The sequence below is a fragment of the Salminus brasiliensis genome, chromosome 6 (assembly GCF_030463535.1).
Source record: "Salminus brasiliensis chromosome 6, fSalBra1.hap2, whole genome shotgun sequence".
NCBI classification, from domain to species: Eukaryota; Metazoa; Chordata; class Actinopteri; order Characiformes; family Bryconidae; genus Salminus; species Salminus brasiliensis.
The window spans coordinates 6,383,986-6,402,707 of NC_132883.1; the positions used below are offsets into that span (position 1 = coordinate 6,383,986).

Consider the following 18,722-nt stretch of genomic DNA (forward strand, 5'->3'; position numbering starts at 1 on the left):
ACCAGGCTGCAGAAAGTGAAAATAAACTTTCTCAAATAAATTTGAACTACTATTTGTGTTGTGTTTCCCATTCATTTCTTTAAAGTAGATTTTAAAATGTTTTACATTATTTTTCTGAATACTGTGTTGTTGTTGTTGTTGTTGTTGTTGTTGTTGTTTTAACACTCTGTCAGACTGCTGGCTGGTTTGTCTTTTCCACAGTGCTGTAGTGCTTGTGTAGTTTTTGTTGAGCCCAGACAGCGGCTTACTGATAATTTTACAGTAATGTCCCAGTCAATGTGTAAATGATCAGCATTAAATACCAGAATTGAATAATTAACAGCACCTGAGGAAGCTGATTAGAGCAGAGGTAGTAAAACAGATTTTCTGCAGAACAGAATCACCACAGACAGGACCTGGTGAGTAACCTCCAATATTATATACTTATTATTATATACGACCAGTATGTGTTTTTGATTAAAGTGAAAGCCACACTTCAACAGCTTAGAGAAATACTGTTGATAGGATTAGCGTGTTAGCGTGCTGAGAAGTGTTGAAGTATGTATGTTTCCACTGTTTTACTGGAGGGTTAGTAGTAGTTGTCAAATAAATAATTCAAGTAATAATAAAGTAATATATTTTAATACTACTTAAAATAATAAAGTATTCATGTACTTAGTTTCATTCTTTTTTACGGTTGGCTGAGTTAAACAATAATCTAATGTAATTAACCAATCAACCCATGTTAGACTAAACTTTATACCATTGTCCTTCTCTTAATGTTTGGTGTAATACTTTGACAAAAGACACTGATTTGACATTTTAAATTGATTTTAAAAAGCTGTGTTTTTACATTTCTGAAAAATATAATTTTCTAATCATTTTCTAATTGTATTTGTTTCTTTACAGTTAAAAAAAAACAAGCCAGAAAATCTGCAGCAAGAAGAAGAAGGAAAAATTGAACTGTTTAACCAAATATTGCCAAGCCAAAGTTACCATACAGTATATTTGGGTAGATTTATGCACTCCTAAGTCCCAGCATGTGAGTTATTTACCAAGCCTTATGCAAAGGTTTGGGTACGCCTGCCCAAATGACATGCTTTTGATTTTGTGAAGTAAAATAAGTTCAGATTCTCTGTAGAGACACACTTCTGCATACTCTAAAGCATCATTATAAGTTATTTACGTAATGTAGCACAAATAAACAGTGGCATATGCAAAAGGAATGGCAAAAACAAAACAGTTATTATTTATAGAATTTGCAGAAAAACTAAAGTTTGTTACCAGTAGAAGATTTGTTCACCTATTTACACAGAAAATCAGCAACATTTGACTAGGTGTGCCCAAAATATAACCCATACTGTCTAACACAACCAGGTTCCACCTAACCGTTTTCTGAGTGGTTGTTTTTTTTTCTATGTGTCTGGTGCTGAGTGATGTGTGGTCGGGGCTGTTGCCGTGTCTGTAGAGAACGGCTCTGGTGCTATGTCTTAAACTGTACTGCTCTAGATCCGCTATAGTTTGATACACAGCACAAGAAGCCGTTTTTCTCTGTTCTTCTCCGGAGCCCCATTGACTATTTATGCGCTTGTTTATATTTGTCCCTTTTCTCTTGGTTTGTTTCTTTGTCACAGACAAACTTCTACATTTCTCTGCATTTCGGTTTTACTGTACTCTATCTGAGCTTACATTCAGCTGACATTGTTTAAAATCGCTTTCTCAGAAGAGGTTCAGATAATGAAGTTCAAGTAACTCACTTTTCTATCAATTAAACTTTATATAAATCAGTTGTGCAACTGTCATCAGTTGTGCAAGTGTTGAATTAAATCAGCATTATGTAATATATATATATATATATATATATATATATATATATATATATATATATATATACATATATATATTTTGCTCCTGGGCTCCCTCTACACTTTCACAGTTCACTTTTACATGACTGCTGTAAATACATTTTACACTCATGAACAGCTGTACATGGGCACTTGACAAAACTGCTGTTTTAAGGTAGAATTGTTACATATGAATATGATATGCTCAAATTTTACAGCTATACACAGTATTATGCACAAATATGTCACCAGCGAAATTAACATAAATTATTTTTTTCTAGTAAAAACTGAAATTCAAGATCTATATCATGTATTTGTACATTAAAAATACATTAAAAATACATTATATATTCTATTACTTAGTACTTATTTTATAGATCTTATTATATTACTACACTACACTGACCCACCTCTGTAATATGGGTAACCTTGTAAGTCGCTCTGGATAAGAGCGTCTGCTAAATGCCATAAATGTAATGTAAATATAACAGAAAAGATCAGCAACCAGACCTAGGATCTTCTAACTGTGTTCTTACACCCAACATCTCAGTACATTTACAGACCAATAGCACATTCTGACCTCTGCATTTATGAGTTTTTAGTGTTGTTCAGTTTATTCTAATGTTATGTAGTGTTTTAAAGGCAGAAACACACTTACTGCTTAGGTACCTTTAATCAGATGTGTTGAAACATTTGACGGACATGGCACAGAGTGTCCAAACTTTCAGCACTGCTTACTTAAAAGTCATGAACTGATCAGTGACCTGATTTCAGTCTTACTCTGCTTTTACACCACAGGACTGATTTGGAAGAATTGGTAGCAGCTGTTGTTTGAGTTGTAGACCAGATATCATTTTCCATGATTGATCATTTATAGACACACACACACACACACACACACACAACTGCACTGTAGTGTTTTCACGGCCATGTGTTTTGGTGTTTGGCTTTTTTCAGACTTGAGCCTGTTTAAGATTACTGGGCTGCAGCTTTTCCCAAAGGAGCTAATTTGTAAGTGGTGCTTCCAGTGTTCTATATACACACCGCACTTGACCTCCGACACTGTTGCCAGATTGACTTGTCAGCAGAGACCAGATCCCTGGAATAGAACAGAGGACATTCCAATGCGTAAATGAAGGGCTTAAAATTCCAATCTGGGATTTGCTTTATGCTCCACTTAAAGCAGTAATGGAGATTTGTAGGAGGGCTTGCATTAATACTGACTTCAACTAGTTCCAGTGTTGCCCAAAACCCACCCAAAATACATTTATGTTAAATATTGGGGGGCCAAAAACATAACATTGACTTTACTAGCTTCATATATTGCATTTATATGGCATAGGTCATTCAGTGACCTCAGTTCAGGCTCAGTGTGCATGTTTCCTGTAAGACGCTGTTTACACCTTGCATTAACCTGCACTTTAGGTGATGGGATCACGGCTCTTACCATATTTGGAGGTGGTCAGAGAGGCATCTCAGCCACTTTGAGCTTACTGAGTGTAAACTAATTGCGTTTTCTTTATCCAGACACAGTCGAGCAAGCGAAACGAGCATCTGTCAAACTATTCACACTCTCATGGATCCTGGTTTCTCTGGGTGAGTGTAAGTGTGAATACTTCACCAGTGTAGATGACCGACCACAGCTTACAGTATTAGAGTGTACTGAAATAGTCCATTGCATTTTCTGATGGTGCCGTTATAGTAATGTGCAAACCGTCCATTGTTTCAACACACTGTGGAAACTCCCACCATTCCTGAAGCCATGCCACAGCACTCCCACGACTCTCGTTTACACCTCTGTGGTTGCAGACAGTTGTTTTGTTTTTCTGTAGACCAATGGCTGCACAAGTTAAGTTAAATGTCTGAAACTACATGCAAAGAAATTATGGGAATTCTGTATCAGTGAACCCAGACAACTCTTTTCCATCAGAGTCCAGAACAGTTTGCTGATTTGCCTGCTCAGACACATCTGACTAAACTTAGCTCAACTTAATTGCCTGGTTTAGTATGTCTGTTAGAGCAGGAAAATCAGCAAACTGCAAAGCAAAAAACGGCAGTAATCCAGCCCTCCAGGACTGGAATTGCCTACCACGGGTCTAGACTTTTCAGTTGTGTTCAAAAAAGTCATGTAGACAGTTGTAGAGTTGTCCACTGCCACTCCCCCTGCATCTTACACCAGGGGATTACACTGGCCTTGTCCTTCCTTGGAGCCCTTATGGTATCTACTAACATCCCACAAGATCTACCTGATGTTTTGGAGACGTTCTGACCCAGTCGTCTAGCCATCACAATTTGGTCCCTGTGAAAGTGACGCAGATTCTTACGCTTGGCCAGTTTTCCTGCTTCCAATACATCACCTGCTGTTCTAACTGACTGACCTAAACCACTGGATGACAGTCCCAAATATAGAAGCTCAACATCATACAACAAAACCCCACACACAAACACCCACCAAATTTAGAAAGTACTAAAAATAATAGACTCACTTCTATTTAACCATCTCAGATATGTTTGCAACCCTGTTTATAACCTGTAGATTATATTTCGGCCCAGTAGAATTTATGACTGTCATTAAAGCATGCTTTACTCAGCAGGCATCAGCCTTTAACACTGGCAGTTCTGTCAACATGATATGCTCATAATGTTGCTTTTAATGAATGGAAGCGTGGAAGATGCTTTGCTGGGGTATCATGGAGCAAAGGACAAAATCATGACCAAGGAAATATATTTTTTGAGTACTGCCATTAATAATAATTATTCAGAATTTTGTCGCTTTTACAAATCTCCAAAATGGCAACTTAAGAGGAGAAGGAAAAACACCTTCTTAACTACCTTAAGGAGGTTACCTTCAGTCCATTCATCAACTTTCACACAATGTAAAGAACTGGCAGATTCACATAATGTCACATTATGCAAAAATGCAGATGCAAGACAAATGTAAGATTTGAGTCTTTGGTGTAAATGTTTGACGTTGGCCCCATCCTCGGCCCAGGTCTTGCTGCATCTGCCGTACATTTTATGGAAATTTCACCTTAAAAGAGCTGCCCCCTGCTGTCTGCTCGCTGCTGGTGCTAATCCATTTGTGGTTGGGTGTGAGTGCCTACCCTCTGGATCAGTCTTTCCCCACTGTAAACCCCCCTATTTTGTACTGAGATGCCTTATTTCGACTCTGTTCTGTCCTAGTACTGCCAGACCTGGCTCTCCACTACCCTGCTGCCACTAATATTCTGTCCTGCTCTGGATCTTCACACCAATTCATCCTCGCCTCACTGCATAGCTGTGCATATGACTGATATGTTTACCGGCATGGACTTTCATGGCTTGATGTCACTTTTGCCACCACTCTTAATTCACTACTGGGTTTTTTTGTTGTTCTGCCTTTTTTTTGATTAGAGCGACTGCTAAATGCCTTAAATGTAAATGTAAATGTAATGTACTGTTATGCTATTTGGTCTCAACCAGAGGAGTCTTGGTTCCTTCCTTCCTTCCTCTTGATCTAAGGGAGTTTTTCCTTGCCACTGTCGCCTCTGGTTTAATCGAAAGAAGCTTGGACCTGGAGCTCTGTAAAGCTGCTGTGAAAAGTGATATAGAAATACATGTGATTTGAATTGAATTGAACCTTTCATATTGAATGAATGAATGAACAGTATGGACACTGTATGTAATATCCCCAACACACACAGAACTCTCCTAGAACCTGTAAATGTCATCACAGTGTTTGACATTCATGCTCAAACATTCTGTCCTCCTCAACCTGTCATCTCATCTGATACTGCTTCACTGCTCGACCAATCAGCATGACCCAGAGAAATGACTACCATCACACAAAGCCCTGTGGACCGGTGTAATGGGAACCTTGCTGGCAGTCAGATTGTGGGCCACTTGTGGTAATTTTCCATAACAAAGCATAACAGTGCAGATTTATGGGTAGGTGGTCGTGTCGTTATCAGTCAAATGGGATCCATCCTCTCAGCAAGCCTTTGTGCCAATGTATCTGTCCCAGAGCCAGCTGGGAAATCGGGAACAGTGATGTAATGTGGAAGGTTAACCAGTTGCGCGTTAATCTTACTGTTTCTTTGTTTCCACATTACATGCAAGACATGGTGAGCTGTGATGTCACTTCAGCTGTTGTCCCAAGTGCAAAACCTCATGATGCACCAGTCCACGAGCAGAGCTTTTGTGGCCTAAGTAAAAGCCTTTGGATAAAACGGGTAGTTCCAGTTCTAAAAGCTGATTGGCCAAGCGTTCAGAAAAACGACACAACAATGAGCCACCACAAGTAAAATATGTTGTTTATCCTGTAATAAAGGTCTGGGATGTATGTTAGACAGTAAAAGCTTTGCGTATTCAACATGTTGGCTGCAGGAGAATTGTGACCTGACCTGAGGCACTTTGACAAGGGTCAAACTGTCATGGCCAGACTACCGAGTCAGAGCATCTCCAAAATGCCAAGGCTTTTAGGGTGTTCCTGGTCATTACTAACCTGCCGTGTAGCTGCAGACCATTCAGAGTGCCCATGCTAACCCCTGTCCACCGCCGAAAGCAACGTTATGTAGCAGTTTTACCTTAAAATAGCAACTTCAGAATCATGTTGACTCTCCACTCACCTGTAATAGGCAAAGTGGTGTCTCTGTCATTGCCACTCCGGGCTAGAATGCTGCTACTGCACTATGAAACTGCACAAGACCTCTCACCAGAATCGCATAGTCCTGTAAAAACCTCTAATATTATTCTACCACTTCAGTCCACATGCTGCTTTACCTTCAGATACCGCTTCTGTGTCTCTCAGCTTGTTAACAAATGCACCTTTACAGCTGTCCAGGCGCTAAAGGTGCAAAATATATTCACTCACAGCCATAAAATACTGTTAACTGTAGTGATTGATGGAACAATTGTTTTTAGCTATTATTAATAGCTTGATGTGGCACAATAGATGCTGGTTATAGCAATAGATTATGGCAATAGATGTGGCGCAACTTGATGTTTGATGTGGTGCAACAGACTACCTGCCAGTGAGCTACCGCACCATGTGGGAGACTGGGGTTCAATTCCCAGTCTGGGTGACTATACTGCACTACACCAATAAGAGTCTTTGGGCAAGACTCCCAACACTACATTGGCCCAACGCTGTAATACGAGTAACCTTGTAAGTTGCTCTGGATAAGAGCATCAGCTAGATTCCATAAATGTAAATGTTAATAATAAACTACAGCATGCATTGCACAATATTGTACTGCAGAGTTTGGTGGAATAGTTGTTTATTGTTATTAATAATATATTATGTTTTTTTTTGCACAAGATTGCACAGCATTGATGGGTGTAAAAATGTTTAATTACTTTTATAATAATAATAATAATAATAATAGTAGTAGTAATAATAAATACATACACATTTTACATAATATTGTCCTTTGGTTCTTGGTGAAACAATTGGTTATTGCTATTATTAATAAAAATACATTATTTATTGCACAATATTACACTGCAGTGCTTGGTGGAATAATATTTATTGCAAATAATAATAAAACAATAAGAATAATACATATTTTTTGTATTAAAACATAATACAAAAAATGCACTGCAATATTGCACTACAGTGCCTGGTGGACTATTTTATTATTGCTAATAATAATCATATAAACATATTTATTTGCACAATATTGCACTGCAGTGCTTGGTGTAATTGTTTATTGCTTTTTTCATATATATAAAAAGTGCATTGTATATTGCATGATATTTCACTGGAGAGCTTGGTGCATCAATCGTTTATTGCTATTATTAATAATAAATTATTATTAACTGAGTTTTCTTCCACTCTGAAGATGCTCAGTTGTCTTGCTAACACTCCACAGGTAATATATATATGCAGCTATATAAAGTTCATGTTCACTGATGCTACTCTGAGTGAATTCTTAAAGGACACGGTACTCATTAGCCTCATGGTAATCGAGCATTAGCTTCAGATAGTGTAACTGTTAAGTACCAATTAGAACAGCTGCGGCCGAGTGTGTTGTGATGACTTCATCCCATCTCAGTTTGGTGTCGCCTGGAAAGAACATTCCTGGAACGGAGACTGTATATCGGCATGTTTACTAGGAAGACAAGCATTGTTACGCACCGTCTACAGACATGAGCTGAGTGTGTTGAAAAAACATATGCGAGTGTATGAGATGTTCCAAAGCTGCCTTTCTGCAGTTTGCTGAAACCCAATCTGAGACAAATCTACAACAAATCTCTTTCATACAGCTGCCTCTCAGCGTGTGGCTGTTAAGCTGACCACAGATCTGTAGCTGTGATGTATAAAACAGTCAAAAGCTTGATTTATGTATTGTGGCTATTTCCTGCATAGGTGCAGGAACACCTCTTGCTTGAGGAGCTTGAGGCTTTAATGCCGCATGGAATATTAATGCAGTCCCATGATGGGGTGTTGTAAGCCCGGACCCCCCCACCAGAGGCACATAGAAACCCTATACTAGTTGGCGTAACACTCTAAATATGCTGCAAAGCACGAGGAGCTGTTGGGTTAGGGCTCTGGGCCAAACGCGCCCCTGGCCGGCAGGACACACAAGCCCCTCAGTGGGACAAGCGCATCAGTGCCAGGCCCCAAAAAACACCAGCACACTGTCCATCACTGGCCTGCCAGCTGCAGCAGATGCCAGGAGATTATTCACTGCAAAAGGGTGAAGGCAGGGAGCACCGAGTGTGTATGTATATGTGTGTGTGTGTGTATATGTGTGTATGTGTGTGTGTGTGTGTGTGTGTATGAGATTGGTTTGAAAGAAAAGGCCCTAGATGACTTCTACTTCAAAGTGGACAGTCACCTGATCTGCAGCCTGGAGCGCTGAAAAAAGCAGCCGAAGAGTTGATTGATGTATTGGTTGTATTTGGTACAAAAGCAGAAGATGGTAAAGTCAATGCCTAAAACTTCAAAGTGAGGTTTTTTACAAGTACAGGTTTTCAACACCATGTCCATGGTTAAAGCACTGTGCGTGATTCATTGACATGTTCAGTACTGGCCTGCATTATGACCCATTTTGCAGTTTACAATCAAACTGCAGTTACAGAAACTTTACATTGATGATAATCACTCACTTCCAAGAGCAACCTGGTATCACGCCTAAAACGTAACCATGAAAAAAAAAACGGCACCAGCTGAAACCTACGCTTGGCTAAGTTTACCTCACTATGCACTTATGCAGCCACTTTGAAGGGGGCTTGAAAACCTGCATGCAGAAGCAGTTGGTGATCCGAAATGGTGAAAAATAACGTTAGCATGATGTAATGCTACCATGTTGCATGTAACTTCTGCAAATTGGTCGATTTGCATCACTGCACGGTTGATAAGGAGTCTGACAAACACGCACAACCACTCGACCGCTCGTCATAAGCCATGAGCCAACTACTGCATGTCTAAACGCATGTTTGCATCACTTACGGCACTGAATGGTTAGATGCTAGCTAGTATATTAGCTAGCTAAATGTAACGGTCCAGTGAACTTAAGCGTATTAGTACTATTAGTTAGTCTGAGGAAGGAATCTTTACAGGATTTTGCTGATTTTACTGATACTAACTTTCACTCCAATCAGCCTCTAAGCCACACCTACCTATGCGTTTGTCCCCACCCTCTAGATGTAGTTGCCATAGTGCTCGGTTGCAATACCACTTAAGGGTACAAGGCAATAAAATCATACAAATGAATACTTTTAGGCGGGTACGGCCTTTCAGTAGCACGGTTATGTTTCAGGCATGAGAGCAGGTAGGCCAACAGCATATGAATAACACCATGCTAACAGGTAGGCCATTCTGGTGATATTACACTGCATAATACACACAGCAGGTAAAGTAGCCCAAATCAGATTTTCTCTCCAAATCTGATGTCCTTTTACTGCGACCTTTATCTCAGACATTCATCTGCACAGTTCACACTCCTAAACTGAAGAGCGTTGCTTCACGTGAAGTTTTGGTTATATCTTCTCCAGTATTGCAGGAGCTGTCAAGGAGCTCCAATGGCTGACAGCTGGGCTCATCTCCAAGAATATGTTCCAGCTCAATGTAAAAGGGGCACATTATTTGACCACGCCCACTTCTTTGGTTTGTGTCCTCCATTAGTTTAAACTTCTTTTTCAAGCTTTTGTTGTTTTCTTTTTGACGCTAGAGCAGCACCCTCTTGTGGCTGTGTTCAACATTTCTTTAGAGATCCCCTCAAACTGAGGCCTTCTCATTTAGTTTGAACAACGAGATATCACCCCAAATATTTGTGAGGTCTGTTACCTCACAATCCCACCACTGAAGACCTTCCTCACTGCTGTCGTCCATTTCCCTTCTCCTCGCGTACATTTTTCTTGATGTAATAGTCGTATGAATTCCGATTCCGGCTGTACAAACTAAGTTGTATTGCCACGGATCGGATATGTATCGGATTTCAGTACCGCATATGAAAGTGGCCTAAATCGAAACTGACTTTGCATATAGCAAAAGAGATCGAATTTGGGCAACATTTACGTACTGCGTGAACGTAGCCTAAGTGTAGCTAGGCAGTATTCTTAATTCGTATTCATGTCAACACAAAACACTGTTAATATATGTGTATATATATATACACGTACAAGCGTGTAAGAGTAAACATAACAGTATAACAGTAATAAAATCATACAGGGTGTATATAAGCTACTGTTGGGCAACACATGCTAATCTGAACCCTGTAGGAGTCAATGTAACAACAGTACTTTACAAGCCAGGTAACATTTACTCTTTAAGTAAACCCCATACCATTAATCTTTCTTTATTAACAGTATTAGCATTTTTGGGTAAACCAGCTGAATTCCTGAACCCCCACCCCTACTCGTTCCCAACTTAGTCCTCAGTTTAAATGTGAACATCTTTGCTAGCTTGTTAAATGCTAAAGTAGCCTTGCTAGCAGCAAATAAATACTTGAGTTAGCTTAAGTTGGTGAGGCTGCTCGACAAGCTTAGCTCTGGCCGGAATAGGTTATGGTCTACAAGCGTGATCAAACATGACCAAGGCAGACCACCAGTATGACCAAGCTGGTTGACCAGCATGACCAGCATGACCAACAAGATTAAGTTAGTTGACCAGCAGACCAAGCTGGTTAACCATTATGACTAAGCTTATTGACCACCATGACCAAGCTGGTCAACTAGAATGACTAGCATGACAAAAATCAACCGGATAGTCCATCAAACTCAAATGAAACATATCCTATGCTGGCCAAGAGCTGGTCAACCAGCTAGCTCACCAGCATAGGATATGTTTTTATCTGGACAACCAGCTTTTCAACAAATTTGACCATCAAAGACCAGCTTAGACCATCCAAAACCAGCTACCTGCAAAAGCTGGGCTTGCACTGGATTTCTCAGCAGAGTTATAAAGCCCTGATTATGATTTTAGCATATTTTAACTGATACTTTTCTATGAATACTGTGAATTCCTGATGTCCCAATCTTCACTACTTCCCACTCAGTCCATAGTTTGGATGGTGGAAGCCTTTAAGCTTCTTAAAGAAATACTTCATCAACTCAGAGATTCGAATGTGGTTAGCAAGAAGTTTGCATCTCTAGCATTGTGACTACTTAGCAATACATGCTATTATGTAATTGAGTTACATGCTAAATGGTAGCATCACTAGTTTTCTCTCTGTTTTAAAAAATGTTAACATTTCAGGTCATGGTTTTTAATACAGAAATTCCTGAACCTCACATGACAACATCACTGAAGATCTGGGCTGCTTTTACAGGGGCTCAGAACTGACGTGGTACTAACTTTTCCATTGTCCTCCCCAAGTCCATTCAGGCCCTTTGACCTTACCCACTCCTTACCCACATAACCCTTCACCTCTTCCGCTAAGCACCTTTCATTAGCGTCCAGTGCTAGCAGCCTCCCAAACATCTCCATACATGTCGGTGTGAAGCGTTTCCACTGTGAGGGAACTGGAGTCTTCTTTGGATTCTGCTGCCAGTCAGCAAACTCCTGGTAGAAGTCATCAGTCTCCATGCAGTGCTCCCAGGGGAAGAAGCCCGTGAGAATGCAGAATAGCAGCACTCCGAAGGCAAAGGTGTCCAGGCTGGGCTGTACACTAAGTGGGGGGGCCTTTACCTCTTTCTGACCCTCCTCCAGGACCATGGCACACAGCTCTGGGGCCATGTAGGGCAGCGTACCCGAGATGTATTGGATGAGTGTGCCCTGTTTCTGGGTCAGGCCGAAGTCAGCCAGCTTGATCCGCCGGCAGTGGGTGTCCAGGAGCAGCACATTCTCAGGCTTGATGTCGCGGTGCACCAGGCCCAGCTGGTGGATGAACTCCAAAGCACTGGCCACTTGTATGGCACAGCGCTTCACTGCGCACTCTGGGATGCCAACCTGCAGGGTAGGAAAAAGTGCTGTGAAACCTCCACAAGGCACATGAAATGTGTTGTACGGAGAAACAGAAGGGAAAACTGATTTTCATTTTGCGTTAGCATTTAGCCATTCAGCCATTGTCTTCAAATCTGGACCTTGAATCCAGTTTCCAGTCCTGGACTTGTGTCTTTGGTAATCCTTGGTAGGTGTGACAGTACGTCATACCATAAATTACATCAACTGTTCCATTTTATGTCCAGCACTAACAATTCAGAAGTGGAAACAGGATTTCAGGTCCCAATTTGGAGACCTGAGGCTTGAGGTTAAAGAAGCGAGCTTGGGATTGGAAGGTTGCCAGTTTGATCCCAAGGGCCGGCGGAAAGCAAGAGTGGGTTGAGTAAAAAGAACCCCCTAACCTAGTTGCTCATTGGGAGCTGAGATGGCTATCCAGTGCTTTGAGTCTGTGTTTTCACTGTCCTATTCACTGGGTACTGAAGTGTTGGGAACCGAGGTCTGTACTTTTATGGGTACCAACCAAATTATATTGGTACTACCAATTTATGTCCAACCAATCAGTGCCCAACTTCAGTTCCAGCGTAACACAGGGCGGTCAGTCAGGGCGGTAGTGAGCTGAAAGCGGCCTCAAGTGTGGTTAGCTATCCATGGCAACTCTTCGAACCTAAGCAAACAACTGGTCAAACTAAATCCATCGAAAAGCTGAAAGGTCTACCATTACTGATAGCTTGAAAGCCAAGTGCTCCTCAACAGCTGCTGTTAAAAGGAGCAGCATGCCTGCAGCCAACGCTGAAAAAGTTAACGTCAATTCCTCAATTACACAAGGAACTGACAAATTCATCAACAGCGAAGTATATTGTTTGGAAAAAACACAAAAAAAGTTGTGCTCCTTTAAAAAAGCGCACACTTTTTGCCAATATCTCTCATTTTCTTTGCTCATTACACATAAAACACTGTGTTCACTGTGAGCTAGGACTTTTTGTCTTTGCGTTAGTGCTGGCAGTTATAGCAGTTCATTTTTTTTTTTTAATTCATCCTATGGTCTTATATACTGTAATACTGTAATACAGCAAAAAAAAAGTGCAGGGCAAAATGTAGCTCTGCGTATTCTAGCATTAAAAACAGGACCCCAGGTGGGGCAGTGGTGGCTCAGCGGTTAGAGCTCCGGGCTGCTGATGGCAGGGATGTCTAGTTCGATAACCGGGCTTGGCAAGCTGCCGCTGTTGGGCCCTTGAGCAAGGCCTTTCCCCCTTACTGCTCACTGCCCCTAGTTCACTAGTGTGTATGTGTGTGTGTTCACTACCACAGATGGATCAAATGCGGAGGACACATTTCGACAGATGCTTGCACCTTAAACCTTACCTTAACCTTTTCACTTCTGCCCTGATTTAAAGTAAAACAGCTGGCTAACTCGTGATAATGGAGATCCCCCCCCCCCCTCAAAACACACACACACACACACACACACTATATGGTCACGCTACACTAATGTAAAAGGTAAAGCTGCACTTAAACAGACTTTGGAAAGAATATCACAAGTAATTCCTTACACAACGGCATGCTCACCCTAAGCCCTGGTGACAGATTGGGGGTTGTAAGGAAGGATTTGGGAGGGGAAATGGAGATAGAGGAGATAGAAGGGAGGTAGAGAGCGGTATTATTTTGTGTCGTGTGTAAAATAACAAAATTAAGATGCTGAAATTGAGACGTTTGGACTTTTTTAACCAATTAAATGATCTTTTTTTGATATTACAGATTCCAGAATAAAGTACTGATAAACAGTACTGCTGGGTACCAGTACCAAATTCCTGCTATGGGTTCAAATGTGTGTATTCACTACCATAGATTGTTCTTTTAGTTCATTGCTGTAGGAACAAAAGCTTGTAACAGAACCTTTTTTGGCTGATTTTGATCTAATTTCTTCCTTTCTTTCTCTGGCCTGAAACTTGCCTTCTATCTCAGATCATAGCAGGAGAAATTAAACTATGAAGAGGCTCCGCAGGGGCTGGAGACCCCTGTAGTGTTGATGAGCTTTAAAACTGAAATGTGGAGTCTACTGTTTCGCAGAGCTTCACTGAGCCAACGAGACGGCAGTGGCGTTGAAAGGAAGCAGGGCAGCTGCGCGACTCTGCGGCTCACGCGCTGACCCCTCCAAGAGTTCCTCCCTGCACATACACACATATCTGAAATGTGTTGAGCATGCACCGCAGGCTGTCTTTCTATCAAACCTGTCTAAGACATGATTACTACCACACCAGGGTTACAGGAGCATAAAGTCAACACTGAAATCGCTTGGCATCATGTGCTGTTACAGCTTTCCATTCTGCTGAGAAGGGATATTTTAAGCAGGATTTCTCAGCCGGCCAACAGGAGTATACTGTAAACAATAAAGGCTGTAAATGGATAGTGGAATGCCGTAGTCCGCTGTATTCTTTGTCTACAGCAGATTGCTGTAAATAATGATGCCTCTTAGAATTCCTGCCATAGTAAATGGCATCCTATTACAGACCAAAACTAAATAACATAAAAGGGAATTGAACAAAAAACACAACAAAGTGCTGAACATTTATTAAGAAAAGATGTTTAACCCACCTAATTGCCCTTTTCTTTTCACCCTTTCTATAGGTGTTAGTTAGTGACTGTGGAGAAACTCTGGCCACTCCTGGTTGCAGAACTGCTTCAACTCAGTTATTTGTAGGCCCTCAAAACTGCACATTTCAGGTCCTCCCACAGCATTTCAATAGCATTTAGGTCAAGACTTTCACAGGGCCATTCTAGAAGTTTAGATTTCTTATATATTTTGACCATTTCTTATATTTCTTATATTTTTTTCTATAATGAAGTAGACCTGCTTGTGTGCTTTGGATCATTGTCCTGTTGCATAACTCAACGGCACTTCAGCTTTAGCTAACAGACAGATGACCAGACATTCTGTTCAGTGGTCATACTACAGAAACTGTGGCCTGTCAGTTTTTTGTAGGTAATTTTATGAACAAGTCGGAGAAGAGATACAGGACATTTCATTTGGGCAGTTTGGGAGTTTAACTTTTTTCAGATTCACTGGAAAAAAATTGTTTTTTGTTGGTTTTAATATAACCAGAGTTATTTTGGTATGATTCAATACAGAGTTCAAATTAACTTTTGTATACATAAAGAATATTCTGTCTAAAAGCAATCTGCTGCATTTGGATCTTCATACAGTCAATTGCACTGAATGATCATAAGAATCATTTTTAAATGAGTAAAAGTGATTGTTTGATAAGTGATTTGAACAACAATGACTATTTTATCCTGATAAATCACACTTTTGCTGTTCCAGACTAGTGGTTGAAAATTTTACATTTTACCTTACTTTTTACATCTGTCTCAATTAATGATAAAATAGGTAATGGCTGAAGCAAAAAACACAAAAAAAACTCTAATTGGATTAGAAAAAACACCAATCAAACTGATTAAATTGATAGAAAAAGTAACTGTTTAAAATATGTTTTACCTTTAGAAAATGGGAACTCAACCGGAGAAGGAAATTATTGGTCTATTTATAAAAACATTATTTAAAAACTGCCTGCCAGATTCACATTATGTCTAAAAGTGAGTTACAAGGTTTGGCCTACAATTCAGCAATGGCCTAAAAGTGTGTCCTGTGTGGGGACTGACCCGAGGCTGGATGACAGCGAAAAGGTCACGTCCGGCCACCAGCTCCTGAGCGAATCCATAGTGATCGTCGGACTGGAAAGCGATTCCAAACAGTCCCACAATGCACGGGTGGTGGGACAGGTGCAGGGAGATGCAGTACTCTCGCAGGAAGCCCTTCAGCTTGGTGGACGCTTTCGGCAGAACTTTGAGGGCCATGGGCGTCCCTGCAACACCCATGCCAAGTAAAAGAAACAGGAGAGGGCAGGATCAGACATCACACACTTAAACAAACATCTCTAGAGACACATAAAGTTCTACATAGGACTGTGACTTTTTATTGGACACCAGGCTTACAGCTGCCTGGTACTATATCATGGGAAAAGCACAATTACAGCTATAAATGTCACAACAATAAAATTTGGTACCCTCTGATCACCAGTTTAGTCAGCAAGGACGCAGGTGCACAGGACGTTTGTACTGTTTCAGGATATGGGGTCCTCACATCAACAAAACATGTACATGATGGAGGAGGCAGTGGTCCTTGACCTATGTCTTAAGTGAAGGATGATGTCAGAATATCAAAGCACATGTAGGTGTTTTGACAGCTGCCTGAATGATATCAGATTCCCATTGTGTCTAAATGTCCCAAGGTTTTTCGTGATCACCTCAAAATGCTTCTTGACACAATTTAGCAATGGCCTAAAAGTGTGTCCTGTGTGGGGACTGACCCGAGGCACACTATGTCCTGCCCACTGGTTATTGACCCCAATGGACATTTGACTGATGACCGATCTAGAGTTTAATGTTTTTCCCTGGATTTAGAAAAGCACATTCAATTTATAGTAGAAGTTAATTGATTCCACAAATAAATGTTTGAAATATGCGAAAATACTGAGAATTTCCCCACTGCGGGACTAATAAAGGACTATCTTATCTTATCTTATCTTAATACAGCATAAATTCTTTTTGCATCGGGAAAATGAAATATATTATAATATATTTCAATATTTACATTATGTCTAAAAGTGAGTCGCAAGGTTGACAATTTAGCAACGGCCTAAAAGTGTGTCCTGTGTGGGGACTGACCCGAGGCTGGATGACAGCGAAAAGGTCATGTCCGGCCACCAGCTCCTGAGCGAATCCATATCCATATGTTTGATATCAAAGCCAATATCAAAAGCAGTTCCACATAAATGTATAAATGTGATATGAATAAAGCAGCAAATAAACAAGGTGTTACAATTCAAACATCATTAAAGGTTCAGAAATCAGTTCAATCAGTATTTTGTTTGATCCAGGAGAAATAAGGATTGCTTGAATTGTTGAAGTTTGCCTCATGGTAATATGTTCATTTTTACATTTGCAGCTTATTTAAGTTTATTGCATGTCATAAATGTAATATTTTAAAGTGCATTAGCCACGAGTTAATATGCTAGCCTCAAGCTAATATACTCTCACATGGAATGTGATAGAAAATGAATCTTGATTCTGATTCTGAGAGACAGAGGGAACCATCAGAAGAAGGAGCAGTGTTTCATTGGATTATTATTATTATTATTAGTAGTAGTAGTAGTAGTAGTATCCTCCTGGTAATCACATGAGCAGTGTTTCTCCATAATGTCCTGTGCTTTGCTGGGGTCTTTAGGCCTCAGAATGGCTCGGTTCTGAGTGTAACCATCTTTTTGGTCTTGGCTATCTTGCTTTTCCAAGCATAATTGTCTTTTACAATTTCTTTTCTTTAATAATATGTTTAATTAAGGTGATAAGCTAGCCTTGAGCTAATATATGCTCACAAGGAATGTGCTGTTCCTCCCTGCTCTTGATTCTGAGAGACAGAGGGAACCTTCAGAAGAAGGATATGGTTGCCTGTTTCATCTGAATATACTTCAACAAATTTAATGGACTGCGATGGACTAGCACCCTGTCCAGGGGGTATTCATGCCTCAAACCCAATGATGCTGGGTAGGCTCTGGACCCATCACAACCCTGACCAGGAAGAAGCAGATATGAAAAAGAAAGAATGAATGACAGTATAATTAATATTAAAATGAGTGTTTTTAATTTTTTCTCTGTAGTTGGTGCCTATTGTAGTGGCATCACCAAGAATAAGCCTCATGATCTCTCAATGATACGCTAAAATTTTGAGTGTCAGTTACTTCATCATGGTTCTATAGTATATATTATATAGTATATTATATATACTTTTCTTTGTAAATAATAAACAAGCTTCATTTTTAATTCATGCTCACAAAGCACTGCGAAGAAAGAAGGGAAAATTCCTCACTCTTCACGTCCCACCCTGCAGCCCGCTGGTTTACATACCCCGGCAGCGATGAGTGACCAGTAGCACCCGGCCGTACTTCCCCCGGCCGATCTCTTTAATGACGTTGAAATGTTCCTTGATGTTCAGCTGACACAAGCTCTGCGCGGTCAGCTCCATTAGCTCATCGATGGGGCTGCTGCCCTCAGCCACTGAGCCCAGCTCAATCATCACGATGCCTGTGAACACACACCAGGCCAAAAAAAAAGCCATAACATTAAAACCACCTGTTTAATATTGTCCCCCTTGTGGGACCAAAACTTGTCTTGTGGAGGCATTAACTCCAGAAGACATAGCCAGTCTTTCATATTTCAGTAAATAGTGCAGGGACTTTAATGAGCTTCAGGCCCACTTGACCCTGTTGCTGGTTCACTGGTTGTCCTTCCTCAGAGCACTTTCAGCAGGTACTGAGCACGGCATACTAGGAACACCCCTCAAGACCTGCCTGATATTTAGGAAATGCTCTTACCCAGTCCAGTTGTCTAGCCACCGCAATTTGGTTCTTGTCAAAAAGGCAAGATTTGCTGCTTCCAACTCGTCATCTTCGAAAACTTTCAAGAAGAGTTGCTTTGCT

General features: G+C 40.6%; 1 protein-coding gene across 1 annotated transcript; it reads right to left on the minus strand.

Moving 5' to 3' along the window:
• Positions 1-11,173: 11,173 nt before the first annotated feature.
• LOC140556754 (serine/threonine-protein kinase SBK1) lies at positions 11,174-18,319 on the minus strand. The gene is made up of 3 exons (XM_072680816.1): positions 18,151-18,319; positions 15,850-16,052; positions 11,174-12,198 (listed from the first exon to the last, which is right to left on the minus strand). The coding sequence occupies exons 1-3, from the start codon at positions 18,317-18,319 to the stop codon at positions 11,551-11,553; spliced, it is 1,020 nt and encodes a 339-aa protein (XP_072536917.1). The 3' UTR covers positions 11,174-11,550.
• Positions 18,320-18,722: the final 403 nt, after the last annotated feature.

What these genes read in the sequence shown, in the direction of transcription:
- LOC140556754 (XM_072680816.1), bottom strand. Translation starts at nt 18,319, where the DNA reads ATGATTGAGCTGGGCTCAGTGGCTGAGGGCAGCAGCCCCATCGATGAG. An exon ending in GGTCACTCATCGCTGCCGGG is followed by an intron (nt 16,053 to 18,150) that starts GTATGTAAACCA and finishes TGGGTGTTGCAG; the next exon opens with GGACGCCCATGGCCCTCAAA. An exon ending in TCGCTGTCATCCAGCCTCGG is followed by an intron (nt 12,199 to 15,849) that starts GTCAGTCCCCAC and finishes CCTACCCTGCAG; the next exon opens with GTTGGCATCCCAGAGTGCGC.